The sequence below is a fragment of the Tiliqua scincoides genome, chromosome 3 (genome assembly GCF_035046505.1).
Source record: "Tiliqua scincoides isolate rTilSci1 chromosome 3, rTilSci1.hap2, whole genome shotgun sequence".
NCBI classification, from domain to species: Eukaryota; Metazoa; Chordata; class Lepidosauria; order Squamata; family Scincidae; genus Tiliqua; species Tiliqua scincoides.
The window spans coordinates 126,245,301-126,272,767 of NC_089823.1; the positions used below are offsets into that span (position 1 = coordinate 126,245,301).

At 42.8% G+C, this 27,467-nt stretch overlaps 1 protein-coding gene across 1 annotated transcript; it reads left to right on the forward strand.

Annotated features, from left to right (window-relative positions):
- Positions 1 to 25,839, forward strand: LOC136645117 (olfactomedin-4-like). The gene is made up of 6 exons (XM_066621363.1): positions 1 to 93; positions 1,108 to 1,170; positions 4,976 to 5,128; positions 8,924 to 9,136; positions 12,658 to 12,811; positions 25,037 to 25,839. Exons 1-6 carry the CDS (start codon positions 4 to 6, stop codon positions 25,837 to 25,839), a joined length of 1,476 nt encoding a protein of 491 aa, XP_066477460.1. The 5' UTR covers positions 1 to 3.
- The last annotated feature ends 1,628 nt before the right edge of the window (positions 25,840 to 27,467 follow it).

Here is a 27,467-nt window from a genome sequence, read left to right on the forward strand (position 1 = left end):
AAGATGAAGCTCATCAGTGCAGCTGTGCTGTTGTATCTTCTGCAAAGTGCGATAGCAACAGATGCCACCACTACATCATATCCAAACAATTGGGTAAGAGGTATTATGTGATCAGTCATGATTTGCACTATCTATGGCACTTCCCTCTTTCTTTAATTTGCAGGCCAGTATTATGCATTGTTACTTGGACAGATGCCCCACAGTGCCCAAAGGGGTGTATTCCCAAGTTAGGGATTGAGAGTACAGGTCCAGTCTATTTATACATGGATTTTTTATACACTGATTTGACTCAACACGAATGACCCCTGCAAATGAGAAGGAATGTGCTGATCCCTGGAGAAGGGGAAAATGCATCCCTTTAAAATCAGTTTAAAAAACTGAACAGTCCTTTAACAATAGCCTCCTTAATGAGAGGGAGAGAGAAAGGGCAGCTGGCTGATAATCCATCAATCCTTCTCTCTCCAGTGGACCCCTCACTTCCCCCTGAGAAAGAAAGGTGATCACTTTGCATTGGTGAAGGGAGGGGCTGAGTGAAGTGCCTTTGTAAGTGTCTGATTGATGGATTGTCTTCTTAATGACTCTTCTTACATCACAAAGGTCAGCAAGGTTGTTTTTAAATCACCAAAGCAAAGAAACTGTTTTTTCAATTGATTTGCTATAGTGCATTTTTTGCCATCCACCTGAGTGCTTGGAACCAAACCCACGTGAATAATGAGTCTCAACCTGTAATGTAATGCAGGACTGTTGCATTAAATTCTTAGGAAAGAGGATAATGAAGGTCAGGATCTTAATTTTAGGAAAAACAGTACATTTCTGATTTGTTAGGTATACAATATTCTAGAAAGAAATGCTATAGAAGTGGAAGGAAGGGAAAATAGGAATGGGAAAGATAATGATGACAGTTATTATTATTATTATTGTGCTGTCACTATGCATAGAGCTTTGCAAAGTAGAAGAGCAGCACAGGTCCCTGCTCTGAGAAGCTTACCATCTTTAATTCAACATGGAGTTACATAAGCCCCTTCTGCAGTTTCCCAGTCAATGATAGATATTTTCTAGTCATTATTGAAGAGTTGTTCTTTAATAATATTTGTCTCTCTCTCCTAGCATGCTCCTCTTACAACTGTCTACCCAACTACTAAGCTTACAGAGCCAAGTAGTCAACTACAGGTAAAAATGTTTTGATATTCACTTCCTTAGAAATTGTGTAATTGCAGTCTTTGTCATGAAGTTAGTAATTAAATCAAATGAATTAAATCAAATGCGAACTTTTCCAAATAACATATAAAAGAGAACTGTTAGAAGCCACCAGTTTCTACCACCAGTAGCTCCATCAGAGCATGAGTAGCTCAAGTCTTTTAAAAAGCTAACTGTCCACAGTTTTCATAGATGATCTGTGCCTGGAGTGATCCTGTCAGGAGCACTCAGCTGCTAAAGATATTTTAAAAAGATAAATTTAAAAAAGGACTTCACCCAATGGCACGAGAATGATACTTGCGGGATATTCAATGATACTAGTGCCTGAGTCACTACGCCCAAGTCACGAGTTGAGCTCCAAGACTCTGCCCCTTGACTTGACTTGCTTGTGAGTCATAACGGCTGATTGTTGCAACTCATCTTGAGCCTTTTTAGAGTCATTTTGACTTGACTCAAGTCTTTATGAGAAGCAAGTCAAGGTGCAAGTCAGGTGTGGCTTAGCAGAAAAAATTGAGGTGTGGGTGTGTGTGTGTTGGAGTTCTCATTTAACACTCCCCCCATGTTCCCATCCCATCTGCAATCAGTGATTTGTTAAAGTCCTTCACTTCAATCACCCTTTTCATTTCATTTATGTAAACAAAAGCTGTGCTGTTATTAAAGTAAGGGTAGCACTGCAGAAAAGCAATTGGTTCCTTATGAACACCAGCAACGACTCCTCTCCCCCCCTCCCCCCGGTTCACATCATGATTCCGGATTCCAGCTTCAGAAGGAGCACTGAGCAGCATGCCACAGACCAACAGGGAGGCATCTGAACTCAGCAAGGTGGGAGGGGATAGACAGCAGGAATGAACAGAAGTGGCAGGTAGGAGAGAGGATGACCTGCAGCACCCAGGAGGTTTATGACCCAATCTTTTGCAGTTCTACTCAAAAGTTCCATTGCGGTCAGTGGGGCTTGTTCTATCCCCCTGTTCTGTCATAAGGAAATGCCTCCCCCTGATTTGCTTGCTTCCTTTGCTCCCCCACCCAGCTATCCAGGCATTTACTCCTATAGCAAGAACCCTGTTCCCCATCCATTGTGGGCTCCTCCTTCTCCCATCTGGAGAAAAAAAATCAACACATACATTAGGCCTATCAATCATTCATTTCTTCCTAGATGGACAAGAGAGACCCCTTCTTCTGGGTTGCCCTTCTTCTGTCTCCTTCCCAACCTTGTTCAGCCGCTCCACCCTCCAGCGCCTGCCTCCTGGAACCAGCCTACCCTCCTCCCATCACTTCTAGCTCACAGCTTCTGTCTGAATGCTGGCTTCCAGATCTCCCACAAAGAATTCTGGGACATTAGACGAGTGGTTCTCACATTGTTAGCCCCACTTTTTAGAGTGATAATCTGTCTGGACCCACCAGAAGTGATGTCATTACTGGAAGTGACATCATCAAGCAGGAAAATTTTTAACAATCCTAGGCTGCAATCCTACCCACACTTACCCAGGAATAAGTTCCATTTACTATCATTGTTAAAAGCATAAACATAACAAAAAAGCATAAACAAGCCTGTAATTATTAAAAGTAATGATGTAACATGTCCCCAAACACAGTCACGTACCATGGTAGCATCAAGTCTAATATATTAAAAATTAAAATATTGAGATGAATGGGAAATCTCTTGAAATTGGTTTGCAGCCCACCTAGTGGGTCCGGACCCACAGTTTGAGAAACACTGCTGTAGTGCATTCAGGGTTTGGGATTTGGGGTTTGTTTCAAAGCAACTATCATCACGTCAAGGCATTCCTCTGACTCACTCTGAATATGTGACTGCAGGCTTTTCGAAGGCAACTGTTTACATACTATTCTTCTTGTAGTTGCTGCGCCTCCACTGCCTCTTACTCTACTCCAGGATTCTCAGAACTTGGAAGGATTTTCCCCCTCTAAATATTTTTAAATTTCAGTACACTTTGGCAGGGTCTAAACAGATAAGGAGAAAATAATCTTTTTTACAATTTAATTCAACACATTCTGGCCAATTCTTTCACATGCAAATGTGACCAAGAAAAACCACCCAGTAGGGGGCTAATATGCATCTGTAAACTGCTGGCTCAAGATCTCCTGGGGCAGCATGCCCGGCCACCCTCTTCACCCACCACTGCCCCCCCACCAATCTGCTGTCTGAGTTGACTGCTCCATTTGGCCTCATGGATGGGCCAGCCCTGTCTGTAAAGCACTTTGCATGTATTATCTTATACACCTTTGTAAGAAAAACAAAACATTTTACACCCAATGTGGTGTTGACAATGAAGGTCTTTCCTAAGACCACCTAATGGAAGAGGCAAGATTTGAATCAGGGAAGTCCTGTTTAGTAGTTGTTCTCTGATGGAGGTAGAGAGGCATTTCTGACTCTTAGAGAAAAGGCACTGTAGATGGATGCAATCCTAACCAATTTTCCAGCACCAAGGTAAGGATACAAACATTGCTTCACCTTGAGGAGGCCTCCATGACTGCCCCCCACAAGTGCAGGATGCAACACATGTCCCAATGGTACAGCTATGCCAGTGCTGGAAAGTTGGTTAGGATTGAGCCCAAAGTCTTCTCCTTCAGGGAAGGCTTCTTTCTTCCCCAGACCAACCCTGCCTCTGCTAAGGCAGGAAGCTAATCCTCTGACCTCTGTAGCTCAGCATTTATCTTTACATTTTTTTTCTTTTCCTCTTTCTTTCTTTTAATCATTTTTTTTCTTCCCCTGCCTCCCTAGTCAGGTCTTGGCCCTCACACAGGCAAAGGAGGGGCTTGGAAGGGAATACTCGTTCTGTGTGAGGGAGGCCCATGGCTTACATGCTGACTTAGGCCTGGCAGACTTTTTCTTCCTGTGCTACTGCATGAGGGAGAGCTTTGGCCAGCATGCTGACTTTAACCTGGCAGGAGTGACAAACAGAGAGGACATCCAGCAGCAACCTCTGAGCCCTCAGTTTTTGGCAGAAAACATGGCTTCCATCTCGCCAGTACTTTCCCATAGCCAGCCCTGCCAATGCAACAGATCAGGAGGGCTCAGCTTTGACACGATCAGATCGCAAAAGCAGCGGCAAAGCTGTGGGAGAGTCATGAAGCTCCCCGACCCACCTAGCCTGCCGACTAATCCCAGTTGCATGGTAGAGCCTGGCAGGCCCACACATTTGGCACCCTCCCTCACAGGGACCAATGCATCCCAGTTGCTGCCTTCCCTCCTCACCCTATTCCTCCATGAACTGGATGGAGTGGGGTAGAGGAAGAACATAACAAGTCTAGTGTCAACTGTCCCAGTATCCATGAAATCAGGTATGGCACTGAGGATATGTTTTCTGGGATGGGGAGTGAGCCCAGTCAGGCTGATCCCAGCCAAGCCCCACAAGGCATTCTAATACAGACCTGCCTTTTCCCGCCATTATTCAATTTTTCAAGTATTCCTAAAGGTCCTGGCAAGTATCCCTGGGGGTACACGTACCCCAGGTTGGAAATCACTGCATTAGGGGATACTTCAGTTAGTTTATTTTGGTTCAGTCTGAGAGGCACTCATCTTTGAATTTGAGTACAAATCACAAGGTGCTCATAACATAACCACCTGAATGCTGAGTTGTGTTTGATTTTATGAAAGCTTTCATTTATGCTTCAATACTTGCAAGTCCATGTTTTTTTTTCCTTTGGTGACTACTATCCCAGTAGCATCCTATTACTACTACTTTTGCTATGGCAACTACAGAGAGAAATTATTCCTTCCAAGTGACATAATGACATTCTCCCAATTCTGATCTTGTAGCCCTTTGCCAATGTGACCGGGTCTTTGGATGACCATGGAGTGTGCCAGTGCTCTGTGTACTTGCCAGATACCACATTTCCTGTGGAGAAGGTGGAGAGGCTTGAAATCCTAGCCCAACAGCTCTCTGAGAAATTTCACAGTGAGCTTTCCAAAGTAAGTGTCTCCTTTTGTTACAAAAAAAAAATTGATTCTACTGTCATTATCTGTGAATTCTGTATTGCTAATAAAGAGTGAGAGAACACAAGAATGTACTGAAATATAGGCAGACCATATGCCTGTAAACTGCTTTGAGTACCCTTTGGGAAAATAAAGTTGGGTATAAACAGCGTAAATATATATGTACTGTAGTGCAGTAAGGAATTTTGTAGCAGTGATGACTCCTCCTCAAGGGATTGGCTGAGCTGCCCTAAATTCACAGAGGGAAACAGAAGCACTTAGGGAAGGAACAGGGAGATGAACTAGGAATCTAGAAGAAGGCAGGAACTTTAGAAGGGCAAGAAAGCAAGCAGGAGCTAGGAAAAGGAAGGATGGAAGATGGACTTGTGCTGGTGAATTGTGCCCAATGATTTTAACGAAACTTTGATCTCTTCTTTTGCTGTTGAATCTTTGTTTAGGAGGGTCATGATCTTTAATTAGTCAATGAAGTATCTAAGTCTTCAGTTAATTAATATAAAAGGGGCAATTTTAATCAATGAAGCTGTTGAGGGCCTATTTAATTATTTGATGAGGATGTGTTGAATCTGGTGTGTCAGTGTAATAAGGAATGAAAAGAAAGGAAATTCTAACAATGGCCCCTTTTTTCCTAACAGGAAATAGGAACTTGTGTAACAAGCCAATCTTATTCTTTCTTCAAAACATCAAAGGCATCTATACTGAGGTTTTGGTCCTGTGCATATTTATTAAATATAATTGACCTACTAAGCCAGTGGTTTTCGAACATTTCCGGCTTGTGCCTCCCCTGATCCTTGTAGCCATTGGCCATGGCTCCCCATTACAACACCTCACCTCAGTTACCCCCCAAATGGGGATGAAGGTGTTATAATTAAACACTAGAAACAAGGCTGCCAGCACTCTGAGGCTGCAATCCTAACCACACTTACCTGAGAGTAAGTCCCATTGAACAAAATAGGACTTACTTCTGAGTAGACCTGGTTAGGATTGTGCCCTGAGTCTGTTAGCAGCACACCTGGAGGGTTTTGGAAAGGGAGGGGGGAAGTGATGAATTTGCTGGGGGAGAGGAAGACTTTGTTTTGTGTGTATCTGCTAATTGCAAACTGAGACCCAGAGACTGTTTGGCTGGAATCCTAACCCCACTTTCCTGGGAGTAAGTCCCACTGAACACAATAGGACTTACTTCTGAGTAGACCTAGCTAGGATTGTGCCTTTTGTCTTATAATAGCAGCTAACATAGAAGTAACCCCCCCCCCCCTCAAAAGGAGGCAGGAGAAAAAAAGGGGGTAGCTGAATGGTGTTTTTATTTTTTTAAATCAATTTTTGGAGACAAAGCCATCAAGAGTGGCTTTTTTTCTTTTTTGAAGGGAGGAAAAAGAGAAAGGTGAGGATCCTTGGTTAACTTGACATAGACTCCAAGCCTATGTAGGTCTACTCAGAAGTAAGTCCCATTTGAGTCAATGGGGCTTACTCCCAGGAAAGTGCAACTAGGATTGCAGCCACACAGAGCAAGATTACAACTCACCCCCGAAGTACATGCTTACACACATACACCCCAACATGCAGGTGCCACCCCTATTCCCCTCAGGCAAGACGGAGGGATGCAGGCTGGGGCATTGGACATGCCCCCAAGAGCAGGCTGGGCTACCTCCTTCCCAAGCGGAGGAAAGTGCTTTGCTGCTCTCTCTAAGTCAGGCTTCCAGTTTGAAGCCTGCCAGAAGCGTGCCCTGTGCTGATGAGATGCAGCATCTCCTCTGCTGCTCAGCCAGCCTTCTCTCCCACCTCCCCCCACCATGTTTCCCATGCCCTCCCCAACCCACGCTGCCCTGCTCACCTCGTTCTCAGCCTTGGAAAAGCAGCGTCAGGAGGCAGGATGTGCAGCTGAGCAGAGCTCCTTCCTTCCCAAGCAGAGGAAAGCGCTGCACTGCTTGTACTTACTCTTGCCTCCCAGTTTGAAGCCTGCCAGAAGCGCGCCCTGTGCTGATGAGATGCAGCACCTCCGCACTCTTCTCTCCTCCAGCCTTGACCAATCCCAGGATGCCCAGGGCAAGGGGCACACTGGGAAACGTAGTCCCTGGGGTGAGGTTGCACATGGAGAGAGCTCCATGATGAGATGCGGCACCTCTGCCTGCCCAGCCAGCTTTCTCTCCCACCTCCCCACCATGTTTCACACTGCCCCACCCACCTCAGCCTCCGAAAAGCAGCAAGTCAGGCTGCAGCTGAGCAGAGCAGCTGTGGCCACCTCTCTCCCTGAGATGCCTGGAGGCTAGCCACACCTCACTAGGGAGGCGGGACGCACAGATTGAATACCTCAGGCATAAGGGGATAAAAGAGAACCCCAAGGGGTGTGGTGTGTTCCCTCTCAGATAGAGAGTCTGGGTTACAGCTTGACCTGCTGCTTGTGGCCATCATGGGCTACAGACCTCATAGGTAGCCTGGGAACCAGCTTGTGTTTCAATTATCTTCTGACCCAGGTGAGAGATAGTAAGTAGTTAAGAAGCTAGCTTTATTATTTTAAACTGATGTATTTCATAGAAGTCTGTACTCTTGCACACTGCTGCCTTAAAACCTTTAAATCTATGTAAACCTATTTGCTTAATAAACCAAAATATCTTTTACACACTTGTTATTGTATCCTGGGAATAGGAGTCCAGAATCCTGCCTGGCCACTTAGTCCAGCTATCAAATAAGTGTGTTGCAGTCTAGGGTCTTGAGGGCTGGGTCCCAAAGCAGAAGGGAGCCCAGTGCCTGCAGGAGCTAGAGTAAAGCCTGGAACATCCCAGTTTCCCTGGCCTGGGACACTGGCCAATACAGGGTGGTGGCAGTCTACCAAAGTTGGCTACTGAAGCAGATAAAGAAAAGCCTAGGAGGGTGAATGACTAGACTGCCCCCTAAGGCACTGACATGTGTGTAGCCATAGTAATGGATTAGCCAGGCCTGGTGCACTTGCAAGGAGTCTGACCTTCTACTTTGCTTGGTCAACATAGCAGTAACTTCAAGCTATTGACCTTGGGCACCCTTGCATGGCCTCTTGTGGACCTCAGAAAGACCTCTGGAGGTACCAGAAAGGCCTTACAGGTTTTATGAAAACCAGAAGTGCATTTCTGGCACTTCAGGATGTCTTTCTGAGGCCTGCAGAGGTTGTTCATGGCCTCAGAAAGCCTCCTGGACACTACCGGAGAACATCTCCAGTCACATCTGGAAACTCAGGTCCTGCTGTCCATCAGAATTCAGAACCTGTAAAATTTTAAATCCACAGATCGTGAATTCATGGTTAAGGAGGACAGACCTGTACTCTAAATGCAACAGCCCTAGCCTGACCTTGATACACATCTGGAAAGAAGACTGTACAAAAATAGTTCTGACTCTATTGATTTTTGTACTTCATTGAAAAGAATACTGGGATAAATTCATGAGATTTTCAAGAAACAGTAGAAATAAAGATCCTCTGTATCATTCTGCCACAGTCTGATGCACTCTTCTGTTGAATGCAATAAAAAAATCACTGAGGAAAATGTAGCTGATCAGCGATTACACTTTCCTGTCCTGCAGACATTTTGCTTTATCTATGTCATTTATCTGTAATCTTCACTATGTACTTTTGTCTAAAAATAAAGACAATGTTAGATAAGCTTCTGTACTCACTTGTACCTATGTAATCATATATTGGTCTTAGGAAGTCTGCAGTGATTCAATGGGGCAAAACTTGTCTTTTAAAAATATATCTTAAATACATTTGCTACTGCTAAATTGGAATGCATGTCTCTATATTTATAGGTTACCCAGTACACCAAAGAGATGGAAATTTATGAAAAAAAGCTTCAAAACCTAACCATCAGGATTGAGCATATGGAGATGTCCAGCGTTTCTTATACTAAACTGGACTTCGAGTTAATAAGAGTGGAAATCAGTGAAATGGACATACTGGTCAGTCAGCTGAAGACTTCACTAACTGGAAGCAATGTGATTGTGGAGCAGCTGTATGAAGAGGTATGGTGAAAAGCTGCAGTTTTCCTTGATCAAATCTCTAGTAGTTATAATATGATTACCTTGGATCTGTTCCCAAATAACATTTAGTCATCCTCATTCCCTTTCTTTATGTTGAAGCCCATTTACATGGTGGGCTCCATAAAAGACAAAGATTGAAACAGAGGAGTGTTCCATGTCAGGGAATAGAGAAAAACGAAGAGTAGAACAACAAGGCAGGAGGTAAGAGAAATAACTGGGTTAGTTGAGCCGAAGGCCTCCTGAAGTGGGGTGCAAATGCCATCCTCCATTGCTGAGGGTGTCCCCTAGTGAACTCTTCTTTCAAATAAGGGGGGAGAGGAGGGGAAGGGATAAGAGAAGGGAACCTCCCACCCCTTCTTCCTTCAGTGGTGCTGGTGGGAGAGGTGGGAGAAAGGTGCTGTGGGTGCAGCCATTGCCTTCTCCTTGTTCTCTCTGCCCACTCAGCTGTAGCTGAGTGTGCAGGAAGATGTAAGGAAAGATAAGCCCATTTCTTCCTTTTAGAACTATCTCTAAGTCAGTGTTATTCAAACTGCAAGGCGCGGGTCTATAGGGAGGCGCAAGGAACTCAAAGGGGAGGCACAGAATGTCCTCTTGCAGCAATACAGTCACACCCCTGGGCAGAATACCAGCCCATCTTAGCTCAGCTGTTCCCTCCCAGAGGGACTGCGAGAGTGGCTGCTGCTCCCTCCACTCTGAGGCTACAGCCTTCTGTGCTCGATGCATGTTGTTTCCAAAGCTCTTTGACTCCAGCCCCCATCTGGCAAGTACTGAGCATGCTCAGCTTGCAGCTTGTCTGGTTGGTTCCTAGTTCCCAGCCTGGGATTGCTTCTCATCAAAGTGAAATCTCTCTTTTCAACCCCCTCCCTCTTCCACTCCCCCCTTTCAATCTCCAATCCTTCTTGCTTTCCTCCCCTCCCCAAATAAAATGCTTCCTATTTTACCAGTCACCAGGGGTCTTAAAGTTGTTTCCATGCAGTTGGCAAAGGGGGAGGGGAGAGACAAGCACACACTTTACTTGGCCAGGAGCAGAAAAGGGGTACTGTTTTTAAAGTGATTTATAAATCTTGTTGTTTGACTGAAGAGAGGCTGTATTTTTAAAGTGATGAATCTTGCTATTTGAAGGGAATGCTTATCAGCCATTGCTGAAATGATTGCCAGCCCAATCCTATCCACACTTTCCTGGGAGTAAGCCCCATTGACTCTAATGGGACTTACTTCCAAGTAGACATGCATAGGCTTGAACTGTGCATCTCCTAGTATAGGAGACAAATCAGCTTCCTAACCAAACCCTTATCAGCTCTGATATATTTTTATGGTCTATTTTTGTTTTCCCCACCAGCTGCTGGATAAATTAAATTAATAAAGGCTTCAATCCTTTCCAAGGAGAACAGGGGAAATGACTAGTTGGATTGGGGTCCACAGGGGTGTGTGTGTTAGTCAGACTGGTTGTTCACAAAGTTCACTTGATAAAACATTTCTATTGGTATGCTTACAAAGTTAAAAAAATGAGTCCTCCTGGACCAGACAAAATCTACCTACTCCAGCATCCTGTCTCCAACAGTTATCAGCAGCTGATCATTTATAAAGCATGTATATTGCTGTGTATTAATATATTTTTAAGATCTGCATTTAATTAATGATATGATTAATATAAATATAGTTAATATATATTATATATTTATTATAATATATATTAAATATTATATTATATTTAATATATTATTTGTGGCCACTTCCTGTTTAATGATGTCACTTCCAGCCCTCAGGAACATGATTGGGAGTCATGGCCAACAGCCACGGGGTTCAAGGGAGCCACTGGCTGGAAAAAGTTTAAGTACCGCTGCTCTAAGTGATGGGAAAATCCAGTGTGGCTTGACTGGAGTCACCAAGTCACTGCACCCCACAACTCAACTTGAAAAAGAATCCTAACAGGGGCTTTCTGAGTCATCCTTTAGTGATTCTAATGGACTTGAGTCAAGTCACCCGTTCCCCTTAAAAAGCCAGCCATGGAAAAAACAGGGCTGCTGCTGGGCTGTGTGTGTCAGAGTTCTCTTTGAACACTCCCATGATGTCTCTGCCCATCTGTCAATAGGGCAGGAGGGGGTGGGGGGGACAGTGTGAGAGCTGGGACAGATGCAGCAAGAGGGAGGAGGAGAGTCACGAGCAGCAGCTGGGAGCCTTACCATGACAACCCAATTCTTGCAGCTCTACACTTTAGCCGATCATTCAGTGAGCCTTCCTCCCATAAGTAACAACGGAGGCAAGTAGCCATGAGGTTGGAAAGCAGAATCTGGCAAAAGAGTTTTCTCTCACCTGTCTGGACTTTTCAGCCAATTGTAATGCAAGAATCCCCTTGGGTGCTGCCTCCTGCCTTTCCTCAGCCAATGAAAATACCCAAATCCCCATAGTTTGTCCAATGATCATTGGTTCCTTCCTTCCTATCAAAGATGGGGAAAAAGAGCTCACTCCCACTGCCCCCCTCTTGCCCAATTCATTAACCCATCCCTGCCTCCTGGCTGGAACTCTCTGCTGCTAGCCATTGGAATGCTGGCCCCACAAGTTTTTCCATGCTGCAAAAACAGTAAGCAAGCACACCTAAACCCAGGCAGACTTGAGTCAGTATGCATGGGGACGAGTGCAGAATCAGGAGGACCCTGACTCGAGTCTTTTTCAGAGTCTTCCAGACGCGCAAGTCATGAATTGCCAAGTTGCCAAAATCGCACGTTTTCTAAGTCAAGTCAGTCACTTAAGTTCCCAACACTGCAATCTCTTTGCTTGTCCTTGAACAAGGCTTGTTTGAAATTGAACAGGAAAAGCCCAGCATGCTCTGCTCCTCCTTCCTGCAGCACTGATTTTTCCTGCTCTCCCAATCCTCTTCTTGCTTGCTGTGAATGAGCGGGAAGAGAATCCAAGCACTGAACACAGGGGGGATCTTATCAGTTTGCCACTCCTTCCAAGGCATCACTTTCTGTGATGCCTTCAGCTTGCATAATTGATAAGCTGACCATGTTTAGGAATAATGAGCTGTGTCCAGATCTAAAGCAAGTACTTTCCTTGTGAAGAAACCACAAGTTTTGACAAACGGAATCAGAGATAATTCTGGATCAATCAAAAGATCCCATACATACAGAACCACCATACAGAAGACCTTTAACTGATCTCAAACATATGCTCATAAACATATATCCCACCCTTCCCTGTTTATTCAGCATAGCTCATACTTTAAACATAACATATCACTAAGATAGTAGCACTGCACAATTAAAAAATTCATCACTCTCATCCTGTTCTTGAAAACAACCACTTGCAAAATCAGAAGGATTTTGGCGGTGAGCATCTGCCACATATTTATTCCCATAATGGCAGCAAATGTATTATTAGAAATTCATTTCCAATAAGCTTGATATATTATTTGTAGTATTCCTTATTAAAAGTGAAACTGCATGAGTTTGTAGAACAAACCAGTGTAACCAAAAGTCACTTGTACCATTTTCTTTACCTAGATTAAGAATTTGAGCCTCATAGTGAATAAGTTGGAATCGCTGGACAAGCATAACATCCTTGCAATCCGCCGAGAAATTGTAGCTCTGCAGGCTAAACTGAAGGAATGTGAAGCACACAGAAACCAGAGCACTCCCAGCCACTACTTCCCACCTGGTAAGTATTCCTTGTATTTGTTAAATGGAAATCTAAAGGTGGTAGTGAGGAAACCTATTTTTCATATTTTCATTTCCTGGAGTGCATAGTATATCTTCTAAAGTTACTTTTCTGACAACTTTTGCACCTATTTTGTGTGCACACTGAAATTATAATCCAATATTCATCTCCCATGCTCTGTTAGCACTTCTTTCTTATTTCCTTAAGATGACTGTGAAATTAAGCAGAGAGGACCACCTAATGAAAGATTCAGACTCTAAGGCTACAATCACAGAGTCTCTAGATCTTATCCCAATATTTTGCCGCAACTCTGTAGAGCTTTCTCAAGGGAAAACTAAACGTAGTTAGCTGATACTTAAAACTTCTGAAACTTACTTGGAGCAGAATATCATGCTCAACTGCTAAAAAAAAAATATACAGCAAATATTCTTGCCTTAAAGCTTAAGGAACTCTAAGCAAAGAGAGTCAGGATATTACCAAGGTCACTGTGCTCCTGGGCATGCTCTAACTGGACATGCTTCACTTCAGAAGACAGAAGCATTGAGAAAAAGGGCTCTATTGAAGCTCTTAAAACAAATAAGCAGGTTCATAAGAGAGTCGGTGGTCCTTTATTTTTGCTTGGCAGGAATCAGAATCGTTACAAAATGATAAGGGCAAATAAGTTTCAGAGTGCTAGTTTCAGTCTATTTCAGTGGTTTTCACACATTTAGCACTGGGCCCCACTTTTTAGAATGAAAATCTGTCAGGACCCACCAGAAGTGATGTCATGACCGGAAGTGACATCATCTAGCATGAAAATTTTTAGGAATCCTAGGCTCCTATCCTACCCACACTTAACCAGGAGTAAGTCCCATTTACTATCATTGTTAAAAGAATATACATAGTAGCTTGTTAAAAGTACAGGTCTGTAACAGTTCCCCAAATGCAGTCACATACCATGGTAGCATCAAGTCTAATATTTCAAAATAAAATATTGAAATGAATTCCCCATGTCTATGTTTCTCATGTTTTGAAAAGCATACCCGCTAACAAGTACTACACCAGCCTGGCCAGTGTAGCATTCTAAAATAGAGTCCATGTAAAATGTTAAGTGTAGAGTTCTATCCACTGTCTAGAGTCTCCCCCCTCCAAAAAATGCCTTCAGAATTAGCATCTCTATCCAGTAGAAATAGAAGCAGGGCAGGATGTGTGCACCTGAATGTCTAAGCAGGTAGCTTTGCAGGACTTCCAGCTCTCATGTGCTCATAAAAACAGGTTTTAAGTATTTCTCCCAACAGCCTTAGATGCACCTGTATCCCTGCCAGCCCATTTGGCCTCCCTTCGCTTGGGTTCATATTATATTTATACGTTTGTATTAAACTGGGCATTTTTTGGTCCTGTTTCCAAGTCTTTTCTTTTTCTCCTCTCTCTTTCCTTGATATTTTGCGGTGGGTGTGAAGAGTGCCTAGGAAATCCCAGACTGTCTAAGCATATGAATCTAATGAGAATATATAAAGTTAACGGCTCCGGCAGAGCTTTAGAAAGTCACTTTGTGAGATGCTCTGTTGTAAAGCCTCTCTTGTGGCTGTGTTCAATAGAGTAGATAAGCCTAGTTTGCAGCAACTTTAAAACAAAATATGTCCTCCATTTTTCCTGCAAATTTTTAGCTCAGTGCCCATTCTGAAATAGAAAAAGCAGTTGGCAGACACCAAATTACTTTCTCATTTTCGGAAGAACATTTTGGCAATTCATGGATGTTTCCATCTGTTTAACCCAGGGGTGTCAAACATAAGGCCCGGGGTCCGGATGCGGCCCACAGGAGCTTTTTATCCAGCCCTCAGGCTCTCAACTGCTGAGCAGTGCTGAAGTGTTACTGCTAAAAGGGCAGCCCCCACGAAAATTGGGCTCTCCCATATCTTGAATATGATAAAGATTTGCATGTGTTCTCTTCTGTCATTTGTAGTTAATGAATTCCTAAGTGAGAAAAAGTGCTTATTTTTGGTTATGAGTTGTTTAATGACATCACTTCCTGCCTAACGACATCACTTCCGACCCTCAGCAGGCATCATGAATGCCATTTGGCCCTCGGTATGAAACGAGTTTGACACCCCTGGTTTAACCAGTCCCCCTCCCTCTCCCTAATCTTCTGCTTTGTCTACAAAATTACTTTAGACCTAGGCTAAATAAAAGCATATTTATTATGCCTCTGACTTCTAGCATTTCCACTGAATTGTATTGGGAAATGGTATAAAAGTGATAATGCCACTTGTTTACGCCCCAAAAGGGAGCACCATGTAGGTATAAGTTAACCCAATTTTGCATGTGTTGATCCAGCATCAGAGGTGATAGAATAGCCCAGTGGTATTCAAACTGGGGCGTCCTGGTCTCTTTCCCCTTAAAGGGCGGGGGTAGCCAGGAGGCAGGGAGGAGGCAATGGAGGAGGCAGCAGGAGGTACACTTGCCCAAGCCTCCTGCAGCCTCCCAGGGGTATGGGGTGCCCTGCGTGACCTTCAGCAGGGCTCCCCAGGTCAGGGAAAGTGAAAGTGGGGTGATCACGCCTTGCCTCCGCTAAACCAGAAGTGAAGCGCGATTGCTCCACTTTCCCTTCTGATGGGGCTGCAAGAACTGGGGTGCACCCTCCAGTCCCTGCAGCAGCCGTCCCTGGGTGTGGGGAGCCGTGCGCAAGCGCCTGCAGGGCTCCCCAGGTCAGGGAAAGGGAGAGTGGAGAGACTGCGTTCCGCTTCCAGTTTAGCGGAGGCAGAGCGCGATCTCTCTACTATCACTTTCCCTGACCTGGGGAGCCCTGCAGGTGCTCCCCCATGGCTCCCCAGGGACGGCTTTGCAGCCCCCTTCCCCCTGCCCCTGCTGCCTCCCCCCATCCCTGCAAAGACTTATTGTGGGTTTCAAACTCCCTGAGAGTTTGAAAACCACTGGAATAGCCTGATCCTTATGATTAATTTTTATATAGTGTTTTCCAGGGTTAAAAGGTCCTTTAAAGGTCTTATTTCATTTTTGCTTATTTGTGGGGTTGAGTGGCAAGGAGTTGCCCAGGGCGAACACATAGGCTTCAGAGCTGAGTAGGAATATGAACAAGGCTGCCTCTTTACAGTATTATACTAGTTTGGTGGTTGCTGCCCCATTACTAGGAATCTGTTTCTCAAAGAGGTTGAATAGGTAATAATGATCAGAACCGCTAGTCTGGGCTTTACTACTTTTCCCTTCATGTAGTCTGGTTATGCTGAGAGCTCTTCCCTCTTGGACCATACAGGTTGAGTCTCATTATTCTTGAGGATTCTATTCCCAGAACTCACCTGGATAGCAAAAATTGCATTAAAGCAAATCCATTTTAAAAACTTCCCATTGTTAGGTAATTTGAAAACAGCCTAGCTGACCTTTGTGATGTAAGACAGTCGTTAAGCAGACAATCCATCAATCAGTCTCTCTCCAGGTGCTTAGAAAGGCTTCATTCTGAGCCAGCAACCCCTTCACCCAGAGCCAGGTGATTATCTTTCTTTCATGTGCTCAGGAGGAAGGGAGGGTCACTTGTCTCTGAGTGAAGCTGTTCTAAGTGCCTGGAGAGAGAATGACTGATGGATTGTCAGCTGGCTGCCCTCTCTCAAATTAAGGAGGCCATTGTTAAACGGCTGTTTAATTTAAAGGGCCCTTTTCATAATGTTGAGATAGAAAAATCCATGGATAATTAGGCTATACCTGTAATCGCTTGCATTACTGTCTTTCTACAACAGTAAGAAAAGCAGTTTTAAACAGTGATTTTAAAGGGATGCATTCTTTCCCTTTTCCAGAGATCAGCACATTCCTTCTCATTTGCAGTGGCCATTCATGCTGAGTCAAATCTGTGTATAAAAAATCCGTGTATAACAAGGTTGAACCTGCATATGGGCATGAGAGAATCTCTGTTCTCATGATAATATTCTGGGTGAGTGAATGTGCAAATAGAGGGCAGCAGGCTCATATGCTAGTCCCCACTCCTAATCTGTGCACATTTAATGGAATGTCTGTGTGCTATGTATGTGCACACAACTAAACAGACTTTGGATTCTCTCTCTCTGTGAAATCTAGAACATGAAAAAGAGGATTCCCAGTCACAGAGAGAAAAGCCCTTCTAAATGCAATTATACACAAACGTATAGTTAAACATGCAAATATATAACTGAATATATGTAGATTGCTCCTCTTATTTCTTTATGTATTCCCCATTCTTTCAGTATTTTTCTATTCCTGAGGGGTTCACAGTCTTAAAAGAAAAAAAAGTTTGGGAGAATAAGCAACCAAAAGAAATCAAAATACCATGGATAACATAAAGGGCTGCATACCCTCCCTTCAATATCCTCCCTGGATTGCAGGTCCTTTTACTGCCCAGGGACAGAGAGGAAAGAGCCAGGCATAGGAGCAGGACACTGGGTGAGCTCTGCACAGGGTATGTTGTGAGAACAAGGCCAAAACGTCCCTAGAATAAGCTGTCTTCACCACTGATACGTTTGTTTTATTCTGCTTTAATTGCCTTGGCTTACCCCAAGGAAGCAGGGAATTATAGTTTGGTGAGGGTGGTGAAAATCCTCAGGATGACTAGAATGATGGCGACAGTAGTTTGAACACACATTAACTACATTCCAAGGTGTTTATTTTCAGGCCAAGAAAGTGTGAGAGAGAGGCTAGGATTGCTCCAACTTTACAGGAAACACCTTGGGGTTTCTGTTGTGTACAGGTATCTACCACTGTGAAGCGGTCCTTCTACCCTGCAGGCCACCTCTGAATCAAAGCTTTGAGATGGGCAGGGCCAGGCCTTCAATAAGCACTGGTTTAAATAGTTACAGTCTGAATAATTGATAAATAATAATTGATAATTGATAAATATTTATTTCATATGTTGTTCGATCTTCTCAAAACGAGAGCCTCCTTGGTTTTCTCTCTCTCCTTTCCACCCACTATGTCTTAGTTGGCATGTTGCCAACTTTTGACAAAAACAGACAATAACAGACAATAACAATAATATACATTTCAGAACTTGTACAAGAAAGGGGTAACCCTCCCTGACTGATAACCCTCCCTGACAAGAAAGGGATAACACACCACTGTTGCAGGTGTGTTAAAAATGGGGTTTCATAAAGGATTTTGTAAAAAAAGAAAAAAATACTTGCATAAATCTGCAATTTATTTAAAAAAATTCAAGTCTGTCCCTTTAAAAAAAACTCTAAAAAATAAAAACTCTAAGACTGGATATTGAAGCTCAAACAATGTTTTATATGATTAAACCAAATCCACTTCTAACATCAATAATTCATTTGTTGTTTCATAAATAATAAACATTATTTATGTTTCATAAATAATGTTTATTATTTATGAAACAAATGTTCAGGAGAGAGATCTTAAAGTAGGAATTTCTTTTTTCTTTTGTAAAAAAAAAAAAAAAAAAAAGACCCTCTTGGCCAGATACATGATTGTTTTTATTTATGAAACAAAGCATGCATTATTAAAACAGAGCCTGACTGGTGCTTGGTTTAATGACAAGAAAAATGATCTCCTGCTGCATCTGTGTGACTTGTTGTGACACATCTATACCTTTGCTGTGTGGGACAACCTTTAATTTTTTTAAATAAATTGCAGATTTATGCAAGCTCTTAATAAGTATTTAATTTGAAGATTACTGATTTAGGTGCACTAATTCAGTCTCTGTGTTGACAGTTAAGGGCAAACTGTAAATTGCAGTGGCAACATTGCTATGTTGCATAAAGAGCTTCCATTAATTTAGAAAGCTGGTAAGCTTCAAGGTATTCAGTAGTAAACCTGGACCATTAAAATCAGTATTGACTTTCCTGTGTTGTGCTGACAGAGGTATATACTACTCTCAGTACAAAAATGTACATATGCCAAGAGCTGACATAACATTGATTATGCAGTGATTTATATTGCAATCCTATGTATGTCTACTCAGAAGTAAGGCCCTCTAAGTTAAAAAGCACATACTCCCATGCAGGCATGTATAGGATTGTGCAAAGCAGCCTAATCCTAACATGACTGGAGCAGGCAGGCCAGCTGGCCTGCACTACATCCAGAGCAAGGCTGGGTCGGGTTGCAGCGCAACTCATAGTAAGGGGAATTCACTAAACCTTTTGTGCAACCACACTGCCTTTTAGAGATATCTTCCCTCTTTCTCATTAGAATTGTTTTTTATTGAATCATAGAGTTGGGGCACCACCTGCCAAATTAAATTTACATCTTCGGGGAAATTGACCCCCAAAATTCAGGTCAAAAGGGGAGTGAAACAGGGGTGCATTTTAGCACCCACTCTTTTTAATCTTTTTCTGCACGATTTTACCCCCTTTTTGCTTCAGATAGATGGACATTTTTCCAAACTAGGTTCAATGCATATTCCAGCATTGCTTTATGCAGATGATGCAGTGCTAGTATCCTGTACACCTATTGGACTTAAGCGACTTTTAAATAGAACTTCTGACTATCTGAAATGTAACAAACTTGAACTGAACTTGAACTGAACTCTCAGAAAACCAAAGTTACGGTCTTTTCAAAATCATGGTGCCCAGGTACTTGGTCTATCGGAGGGGAGAAACTGGAACAGGTCAAAAGCTTTAAATACCTTGGAATTCACTTCCATTACAATCTTTGCTGGGATACTCATCAAAAATTGGTTACCAACTTGGCCCGTGTCACTTTGCAGAGCACCAATCGATTCTTTTTTAGTCAGGACAATCGTTATATACCAGCTGCTCTCAAGGTATTTAATGCCAAGGTATCAGCACAGCTCCTGTACGGGTGCCCTATCTGGATTAGCTCTATAAATCACACCCTTGAGAGTATCCAAGCAAAATTTTTGAGGGCTATCCTGGGTTTACCTAAATCTGTACCATACTCTGCATTATGTTTGGAGACCGGACAATCGCTCTTAGTATCAAGAGCATGGCTTTTAACCATACGCTATTGGCTCCAATTACATTATAACGTGAAACCAGGCAGTTTCCTATCCAGAATGCTATCTGAGTCTGGTTCTTCTAAATGGTATAGCCAAATTAAATCAAAAATCGAATCAATTGGTTTTTCATTGGATTTTTTAAGTTTCTATCCATTCCCTGAAGTTTATCAAAGGGTAAAGCAAAGAATGCTAGACATTGAGGCACAAAACCTCTTTGAACTTGCTTCTAGAATTTGCTCCCCTCTTAATTTCTCTATTCCGCTAAAGTATGGGCAAATGGCTCCTTATCTGAGTATTCTGATCAACCCCTCTGAACGTCGTGCAATCTCTTTGGCAAGATTCAATGTGTTTCCATCCAAGGTCACAGAAGGCAGATATAGGCAAATACCATATAAAGAACGCCTCTGCCCTTGTAATTTGGGAAATGTTCACTTACATGACTCCACTTCTCAGCAAAATGAATGGGCTTTCAGATGAGGCAAAACTGAAGTGTCTCCTAAATGACTGCTCACCAGATGTGCTAGAGGGAATTTCTAAATTTTTACTTTTGGTGATTTCCCAGCCTTCTTAATGTAATTTGTCAAAAATGTTGATATTTTATGTTGAACTGTAAATGTTTTATTAGTAATTTAGTATCTTAACTCCGTTTTTGATAAACGGGACTAGGACTAATTATGTTTGCTTTTATGATTTCTCTATCTATGCCTAATAAAGGTTTATTCATTCATTCATTCATTCATAGAGTTGGAAGAGACCTACAAGATCCTTGAGTTCACTGTGCCTATAGTAATTGCTTCTTTAGGAATTCCCATCCATCTTGGGATCCTTTTCTCATTAGTTCAGTGGTTTCCAAACTGTGAGTCATGGCTCCTTGGGAACTGCAGAAACCAGTCAGGGAAGCTGCAGAATCCTTACAAAAACCCCGCCATCCTTTACAATGTATAGAATGGTAGCCCTAACGGGGAGCTGCAGCAAATGGCCCAAGTAAGTCAAGGGAGCTGCTAGTAAAAAAAGTTTGGGAACCACTGATTTAGTTCAGCTACCCATAAAATCCTATCTACGATTGTCTGAGCTTATTAAAATCAGTCCTCCTAAAATGTAAGGTAACGCTTTTGCTATATGGGCCCTTAGCATCCCATAAGATTGAGAATTCCAGCATTTCAAGGTCAATTTTCTCCGATGTTCCTACTGCAGGTTGTGCCTCAGGATCCATGGGGATTCTGTTGCTGAAGACTGAGGGTAATGAAACCCACGGGTCAGACATATCGGACCCTCCGAACACGACTGGAGCACAGCTCTGGTTGTGTACAAAGGGTGTTCTGAGGCCCAGGGAGGCTGCGCATTACTGCCTGCATGGGCCTCAGAATGCCTTCTAGAGACAAAAAATTGCTACTTCTTGTTTTGGGGCAAAACCTGGAAGTGACATTTTTATGCCTTTAAAAGGTATTCTGAGGGTCGGAAGGCCAACCTTCAGTCGAAAACTGGAAGTAGCGGGAAAACTGGAAGTAGTAGTTTTTGTCTCTAGAAGGCATGCTGAGGCTGCAGGCTGTCACACATGGCTTCCCCAGCCTTCAGAACACTGTCCAGACACAATCAGAGCACAGCTCCAGTGGCATTCAGAGGGTTCAGGTAGGGCCTAATTGGGACTCAACATGGATCTGGGACTCATGTTGAGTTACATCCACAGATGAAAAATTCCACAGATCAGGCACCACCTGTACTTTAACTTCATTGAGCAATTCTTCCCTATTGGTTAGGACCAAGTCAAAGATGCCTCCCCACCTCATTCTTTCTTCCATCTTCTAGAAGTTATCATCCAGGCATATCAGGAATTTATTGGAGCTCCCATACATAGTTTTTTAACTTAGTTGGCAACCTTCAGTCTCGAAAGACTATGGTATCGCGCTCTGAAAGGTGGTTCTGGAACAGCGTCTAGTGTGGCTGAAAAGGCCAATTCGGGAGTGACAGTCCCTTCCACACCGGGAGCAAGAGCAGTCTGTCCCTGGTCTGTCTCCCTGGCTATGGGCCTTCCTTCTTTGCCTCTTAGCCTCAGACTGTTGGCCAAGTGTCTCTTCAAACTGGGAAAGGCCATGTTGCACAGCCTGCCTCCAAGCGGGCCGCTCAGAGGCCAGGGTTTCCCACTTGTTGAGGTCCACTCCTAAGGCCTTCAGATCCCTCTTGCAGATGTCCTTGTATCGCAGCTGTGGTCTACCTGTAGGGCGCTTTCCTTGCACGAGTTCTCCATAGAGGAGATCCTTTGGGATCCGGCCATCATCCATTCTCACAACATGACCGAGCCAACGCAGGCGTCTCTGTTTCAGTAGTGCATACATGCTAGGGATTCCAGCACGTTCCAGGACTGTGTTGTTTGGGACTTTGTCCTGCCAGGTGATGCCGAGAATATGTCGGAGGCAGCGCATGTGGAAAGCATTCATTTTCCTCTCCTGTTGTGAGTGAAGAGTCCATGACTCGCTGCAGTACAGAAGTGTACTCAGGACGCAAGCTCTGTAGACCTGGATCTTGGTATGTTCCGTCAGCTTCTTGTTGGACCAGACTCTCTTTGTGAGTCTGGAAAACGTGGTAGCTGCTTTACTGATGCGTTTGTTTAGCTTGGTATCGAGAGAAAGAGTGTCGGAGATCGTTGAGCCAAGGTACACAAAGTCATGGACAACCTCCAGTTCATGCGCAGAGATTGTAATGCAGGGAGGTAAGTCCACATCCTGAACCATGACCTGTGTTTTCTTCAGGCTGATTGTCATTAACCATACATAGTTAATATACCAACAACTATCAAGATAATTGATGTCCCCCATTACTACTGCATTACACGTGTTCCCTTGTAACATCTGTAAGTTGTTTCAGGAAAGCATCATCCACATTTTTCCCATGGCCTGCCAGTCTGTAGTAGATTCTGACCACAAGGTGTTTTTTTCTTCTTCTCCTCTTCCATGTCAGCTGTACTGGTAAATACTCATTGGTTTCTGCATCTGCAACCAGCTAGAAAACTTTCTTGACATGAATAGTTCAAAGTAATTGATGTGTACAATGAATATGAGTGTTGAACTTCCATTTGCCCCAAGGTCAATTCTAATCAATGTAAAAAAGTCTGTTGCATAATTGCAGTAGAGCCTCAAACTTTCAAAACCCAGAGATGAAAATCAAGTTTTATTTGTGACCCTTACTAAAAATAGGAAAACGCTGAAAATGTACACATCCATTTCATACATAAGGAAAATCAGTCATGTTTCTTTTGTGGAGCCTGGGAAACATCTGTTTCTGGCCTGATTAGCTTTTGGCCAAACAGATGTATGGGAGAAATTGCCCAGAAATTGAGATAAGATGTGGCACAAGAGTGGCACACTGTAGATGGGTATCACTCCTTGGGTCATTCAACAGACTGGCTTTCATGCTTGATTTTGGCTTCTTTTGCTGTGCAGATGGCTGAGATCAGGCTTTGTAATAGGCACCCTAGACTATGGCATGGTCCTTGGCTTTCAAATTTTGGCTACATCTTCATCTTAACATCCACCCTGATTCCTTGCTTACTTTTAAAGGACCCTTACATTTCCACCTGGCATAGACTTTTTGAAGTTAAACTTTAAAATATGGGCCTTTCTTTGGAGTCTCTAGCAGACACTGACCTTAATCAAGGGTGTTTGATCTTAAGGAATAAATTATGGGAGGAAGAAACTCAGTTACTTATTCGTAACCTCAACCCCACCTGCTCCCCGTGTTATTTTGGCCTGACTCCCTCTTTTGGTCATGGTTTTAACTATTTCCGAATGTTACTGAATCCTGGCAAGAGGCAAGCCTTTATGCTTGCAAGATTTAATATTTTCCCTTCTTCAGTCCTCTCTGGAAGGTTTCAAAATATCCCACATGAGTGTAGAATTTGTGAATTTTGCCACCTGGAACCCGATACTGTCACCCATATCTTGTGTCATTGCTCCGCTCATCATTATCTTCGTGAACGCCTATTAGAGCCAATCTTATCTAACTATTGGCCCCTTCGAAGGCTGTGTGGGCTTCCTCCTTGAGGATAGCTCCAAAGTAATTACAAACTTGGTAGCGGACTTCCTGGTGGCGGTTTTCAAAAAACGTAGTCGCTCATGAACTATTGCTTGGGACGTATAAATGAAGGCAAGCTACCTTGTGTATTCAACTGTTTCTAATGCCAATAAACATTTATGAAATGAAATGAAATAGGCACCCATGGCTTGAAGTAATTGTGATATGTTGAATGAGTCCTTCTGATAACTGACAACTAGCAATCATGCAGATGTGTTTTGCTTTGCTGTTAGTTGAAAAGTTGCATCTCATGAACAAGAGTGCATAGATGTCTCATGTGAAGTCCTAGAGCTGATGTCTCGCATCTCCAAAGGGCTCTTAGTACAGTTGAGATATAACTGATGTTGTGGGAGTTTGAAACCTAGTATTGGATTACAGAACAGGGATCAACAGATGGCAGTCCCTTGGCCAAGTCTGAAGGGTTCCCTATTTGGTTCCCAGTTGTCAACTCAGATACAAGTGGGATGTGTGGAAGGAATACTGGCAGTGACCATGGAAATACTTAAAAGTCAATTTAGAGAGTGGGCACCGGGGCCCACTCCACCCTTTCCTCAAAGTGTCTTTCTTCAGAACCAGCTTGTAAACACTGAGCTAGATTTGTCAGTAGTGTTGTGTCCATTTATGTCCTGATTTTAAAACAAAAGTATACTTGTTTGATGTTTGGTGAGCATACAAGTTCCCCTGCTGAAGTCGTCACAAGAAAAAGTAATTAAATACATGTTCCTTTTAGTGGGCCAATCTATTAGCCAATCTCTGTGGCAATACCAAGGGCACAACTATAAATAATCTATAGCTATTCCACAACATTAATTTCCTTTCTGGATGTGGCAGTCATCATTTTTGCTTAGAATGGTTCATTCATCATTTAAACTGTGAAAAACTACTGCCTTATAATAAATCTCTCTGGACATAAGTTACAAACAAACTGATGCATTGGCAAGACACCTGGTTTAAGCTGCAACCCTATCTACACTTGTCTGGGAGTAAACATAATTGACTATAATGGGAGGAACGTATGAGTAGACATGCCTAGGACTAGTCAATGATGCCATTCTGTGTATGGCAGAGAAGAAGGCAAGGGTTGAAAGTGAAGGGATGATGAGTGCAGATTCAAGGTTTGGAAGAAGTTTGGCAAGCGGCATTTTAGGGGATCTTTTCTCCTACCTGAGCTGTAAGCTCCTGCGTACAAAGCTAACATATGAAGCACTTCTGTTTTTGTTTGATTACAGGAAACTGCACTCATGGTGGAATTGTGAACATCAGCCAACCTTATGTGATTCAGCTGAATTGGAGAGGATTTAGCTATAAATATGGCGCCTGGGGAAAGTATACTTCTCCTAATTCCCCTGGAAAGGAATTATTTTGGGTTGCACCACTGAATACTGATGGGAGACTCTTGGAATATTATAGACTTCATAATTCCTATGATGATTTATTACTCTTCAGAGCAAGGGAATATAGAATTGCATATGGTGCGGGCAGTGGTACTGCTGTTTACAACAACTATATGTACTTTAATGTATATGGTACAAGAGATATGGCCAAGTTAGATTTAAACACAAACAGAGAGGTGTTGAGAAAAACTCTTCCAGATGCTGCTTTTAACAATCGGTTCTCCTATGCAGGCGTATCATGGCAAGATTTTGATTTTGCAGTGGATGAGAGTGGCTTGTGGGTAATTTATTCAACAGAAGCTAGCACAGGGAACATTGTGATTAGTAAGCTCAATGAAACTACTCTTGATGTGATCAGCACATGGCAAACAAGGCAGTACAAACCGTCAGTGTCGAATGCTTTTATTGTGTGTGGGGTGCTCTATGCCACAAGGCCTGTCAATACCAGGAAAGAAGAAATCTTTTACACGTATGACACCAGCACTGGAAGAGAGGGCAGAATAAGCATCGTTGTAGACAAGGTATTAGAAACAATTCAGAGCATCAACTACAGCCCTATAGATCAGAATCTGTATGTGTACAATGATGCCTATCTTGTTCAATATAATTTGATTTTCCAACCTAAATCGCTGGAATAGTTTTCTGTGGATGACTGGAAATCATCAGACGTGGAATTGGAAGCAGATATCTCATCTCTTTGCAACAAAAGTGTGCTCTCTGACTCCTGATGTTATGTGAAATGCTTGATGTGGCCCAACTGGCTTGTTAGGCCTTTTAAAAGTCATGTTGGGGGTGGGGCATGAAATGAGGTGGAACAATGGCAGGAGGTTGGCAGACTTTAGTACTTTGCCCCCACCACAGTTCCAAAGCTGATTATGTATCTTCATGGACCATTTTAACTAGGGAGGAAAAGCTTCTATTGAAAACCAATGGAATTTTTTTCTTTTTAAAGTAGCGTGTGGGGAGGGTGTTGACTGGGACTTAATTCCAAAGCAGGGATGAAGTTCTAAAGCCCACCAACTCCCTCCCCCCACCATCACTGCATTTTATGTCTCTCCTCTGGCCACTGTTTTTAAAAAAACTAACAACTCATTAGACCACACCACATCAAACATTTTGTGTAACATCTAGCTTGGCCCTAATGGTACTATATTTGAGGAGAATAAGGTGATACTCTGTTACTGCAATCATGAAAGGACCAGGTCTTCTCTAAGAATCGCTTTTTTAATGGCTTGGAACAAAATCCACCTAAAGCGAAGCTCCTTTAAGTCACAGGGAATTTAATAAGAGATTATTGATAGCCCAGCCAGCCACAGCACATAGCAACAGCAGAAGAAACTTCCATTATTGCCAAATGGCCACCGATAGCACATGCTCCGTTGACACCTGTTTGGGGAATACTGCATTACCTGGCTACTGCTTTAGTACTTTATTGGTCAGTTTAGAAACTGTTTGCTATAGCCTGTCAGGTAAGCCTGATTGTAAGTAGTAGAAAAATATTCACATTTGGTCTTTTTGCATTGGAAAAAGAATCATTTCTTCCTCAGGGCTTTTCTACTCACTTTTTTTTTTTAACACAATACATGCATAGTTAGACATTTACTGTGTTGGCTTAAAATTTCTCCCCTCTAGGCAGCATCTCTGTTGTTGCAGGGATATTGTATTTCCCTAGCATTTAAACTGCAAGATTTGTTGCTGGCAAAATGTGATTTTTACACCCTCCCACCCCCTTTTTGCATTAGATTTACACCTATATATTAATCTTTTCAATCAACAAGATGATACAATCAAATTCATAATCAAGATAGCTTGTGCCTGTCCATGTTATTGCCATTGGTTAGAGTTTTGTACAGAGAGGGTGTGGCACCAGTTCTTTCTCCATTGAGAGGGAACTTGTCACATGGGATTTTGCACAAAACCTAGTACATGTCTCACACTTTGCATTCTGAATAAATCTTTTTCCAAACTAGTACATTTTAAGTCTTCATTCAAATGTATTTGATGTTTGTAAACATGCACATAGGCAGTGTCTGCAAACATTTCTAGTGTTCTGTGGTGGACTGTAAACTTGCATGACTGTTTGTCCTGCCTCAATGATCTCCTGTCATATTTTTAAATTTAATGTACCACAATTACCCCTCCTTTATACTTGCTGCTCCTCCTGTAGGACACTCTTTTTTGCCACAAACATTCCAAATACTGAACAGGGGGGAAAAAACGTGAATTGAAAATAAGCTGCAGAAGCTGTGTTAGCTTGGGAAATGTA

Bases quoted from the DNA above. Each gene is read 5' to 3' on its own strand.
- LOC136645117 (XM_066621363.1), top strand. From the start codon at position 4: ATGAAGCTCATCAGTGCAGCTGTGCTGTTGTATCTTCTGCAAAGTGCG. The intron at 5,129-8,923 runs GTAAGTGTCTCC...CTATATTTATAG, and splicing joins TTCACAGTGAGCTTTCCAAA to GTTACCCAGTACACCAAAGA. The intron at 12,812-25,036 runs GTAAGTATTCCT...GTTTGATTACAG, and splicing joins CAGCCACTACTTCCCACCTG to GAAACTGCACTCATGGTGGA.